The 2,473-nt window shown below is 36.8% G+C and overlaps 1 protein-coding gene across 1 annotated transcript; it reads left to right on the top strand.

Moving 5' to 3' along the window:
• The first annotated feature begins 235 nt into the window (after positions 1–235).
• LOC107830483 (phospholipase A1-Igamma3, chloroplastic-like) lies at positions 236–2,156 on the top strand. Its single transcript, XM_016658048.2, has one exon. The coding sequence runs from the start codon at positions 236–238 to the stop codon at positions 1,859–1,861; it is 1,626 nt and encodes a 541-aa protein (XP_016513534.2). The 3' UTR covers positions 1,862–2,156.
• The last annotated feature ends 317 nt before the right edge of the window (positions 2,157–2,473 follow it).

Genomic DNA, 2,473 nt, shown 5'->3' with positions numbered 1-2,473 from the left:
GCCACGACCATGCAGGTATAGGTAGGTAGTACCTTCATTTCCTACCAAACAAGTTTTTTTCCCCGTTTCCACAAATTATTTTCCTTCGTTGTAATATCCCAAGTATTTTCCTACAATCTAATTAAGATGCGGCATGTATTGCAACGTACAATCATGCATTAGTGTTGGTAGTTGGATGTCTCTATTCTCTTAGTACCTTTTAAGCAATTCTCCATACTCCAATTTAATTATACAAATGTGTGGAAATAAAAAGAAAGCCTCTGGTACTTCTCCTTATAACAAGCTTATTTTATATGATAACAAACACAACTCAAGAAAAATAAGATTCCAAATTCTCATGGCTTCCTTTCAATTATCTCTCACCAATCCCAAACACAAAAGAAACCATACTTTTCGAGAAGTTTTTCCATTATATTGTAAGACATTCAAAGCTAAAAACCTCTCTTTCTCAAGCAAAATAACTTCACCAAAATTGTCTAGCGATCTTTCTTTGAGACCTTCATCTCCTTCTATTTTAGCACCTAAGAATACTACAATCCAACAATACGAAGAAGAGAAAAAACCCCTTTATGAAATGTGGAGAGAAATCCAAGGGTTGAAAAATTGGGAAGGTTTACTTGACCCTATGAACTCTAATCTAAGAAAAGAAATCATTAGGTATGGTGAATTTGCACAATCTTGTTATGACTCATTTGACTATGATCCTCACTCTAAGTATTGTGGTACTTGCAAATATCAACCATCACATTTCTTTGAGAAGCTCAACATGGTGAAAAAAGGGTATGAAATGAGGAGATATTTGTATGCAACTTCAAATATTAATTTGCCAAATTTCTTTCAAAAGTCGAAAGATAGTATGGTTTGGAGTCAACACGCGAATTGGATGGGATATGTAGCCGTAGCCACAGATCCCGTAGAAATTAAGCGCCTAGGGCGTCGTGACATTGTTGTTGCATGGCGTGGCACGGTCACGTACCTAGAATGGCTCCATGACCTCAAGGATATTTTGCACCCGGCTCATTTTCGTGATGATCCTAACATCAAGATCGAGTCAGGGTTCTTCGATTTGTACACTCAGAAAGAAAATAGTTGTCACTATTGTTCATTTTCGGCTCGTGAACAAATCTTAGCTGAGATTAATCGATTAATCGAAAAGTATGAAGGTGAAGAGGTGAGTATTACAATTACAGGGCATAGTCTTGGTGCAGCATTGGCTTTGTTAAGTGCTTATGATATAGCTGAGATGAAGTTGAACATTTTACATAATGGTAAGTCTATAATTAAAAGAATTCCAATTACTGTTTTTTCATTTGCTGGCCCTAGGGTTGGAAATCTTAAATTTAAACAAAGATGTGAAGAGCTAGGAATTAGGGTTTTGAGAGTGATAAATGTGCATGATAGAGTGCCAACTGTGCCTGGAATTATTACAAATGAGAAATTTCAATTCCAAAAACAATTGGAAGAGATTGTTTCATTTCCTTGGAGTTATGCTCATGTTGGGGTGGAATTAGCATTGGACCATCATCATTCTCCTTTTCTAAAGCCCAATAATGATTTGGGCTGTGCACATAATCTTGAGGCCCATTTACACCTCGTCGATGGCTACCACGGGAAGGACCGCGCGTTTTGCTCCGCCACGGGGAGGGATATCACGCTTGTCAACAAGGATTCTAGTTTCTTGAAGGAGGACTATGGCGTGCCGCCGTTGTGGTGGCAAGATGAGAACAAAGGCATGGTGAGGACTCCCGACGGACGGTGGGTGTTGCCGGAGAGGCCCATAATTGAGGCCCATCCACCAGATACGGCCCATCATTTTCAGCAAGTCCTAAAACTTGCTAGGGCTAGATTACATTTACCATAGTTATATTTTTGGGATTGTTACACAAATAGCCAGCCAGATTCAATATTTACCTTTTCTAGCCAGTATACATGGATTATACATCTGTCGGCTATTTTCAGTTTAAGAGATTATTTGGGTGGCTATTTGGGTTAATTCTTCCATATTTTTACTCTTCCAAATTGTTGTGGTAAAAAATATCACATCATGACTAGACTTGCTAAGAAGAGAATATGTGGATATTATTTTGCTCATTGAAAAATGTTGTGATGCCCAATAACTAATCAGTAACTAATAAGAGCTGTCTTTTTTAATCAAATTATTCTTGTTCGGTTTTGTTGTTGTGAAGTGAATATACATGTCATAGTGATAAGGTCCTAGTGATAATATAGCCAAAGATATGTGTCCTTTAATTCTAATTTTTTTCTTCTACATTGGCTATTGAGTTTGATATTCGTACAAAAACAATCTGTCACAAGAAATCAAAAGGGATTTTAAAAATGTCAACCAACTTTCTTTGTACATTATCCTTGTAAAAAAATATTAATCACTTGTTAGCCAAATATTTGTTTTGAGCAAAGGGAAATATCTATTTGATTGACATGAAAGTGTATGCTCTACTCAGAATAATATTGA

This window comes from Nicotiana tabacum, chromosome 18, assembly GCF_000715075.1.
Source record: "Nicotiana tabacum cultivar K326 chromosome 18, ASM71507v2, whole genome shotgun sequence".
Lineage (NCBI taxonomy): Eukaryota > Viridiplantae > Streptophyta > Magnoliopsida > Solanales > Solanaceae > Nicotiana > Nicotiana tabacum.
This window is presented reverse-complemented; position numbering and strand designations above follow the sequence as displayed.

Excerpts from the sequence above, each read along its gene's own strand:
- LOC107830483 (XM_016658048.2), top strand. The coding sequence starts at position 236 with ATGTGTGGAAATAAAAAGAAAGCCTCTGGTACTTCTCCTTATAACAAG.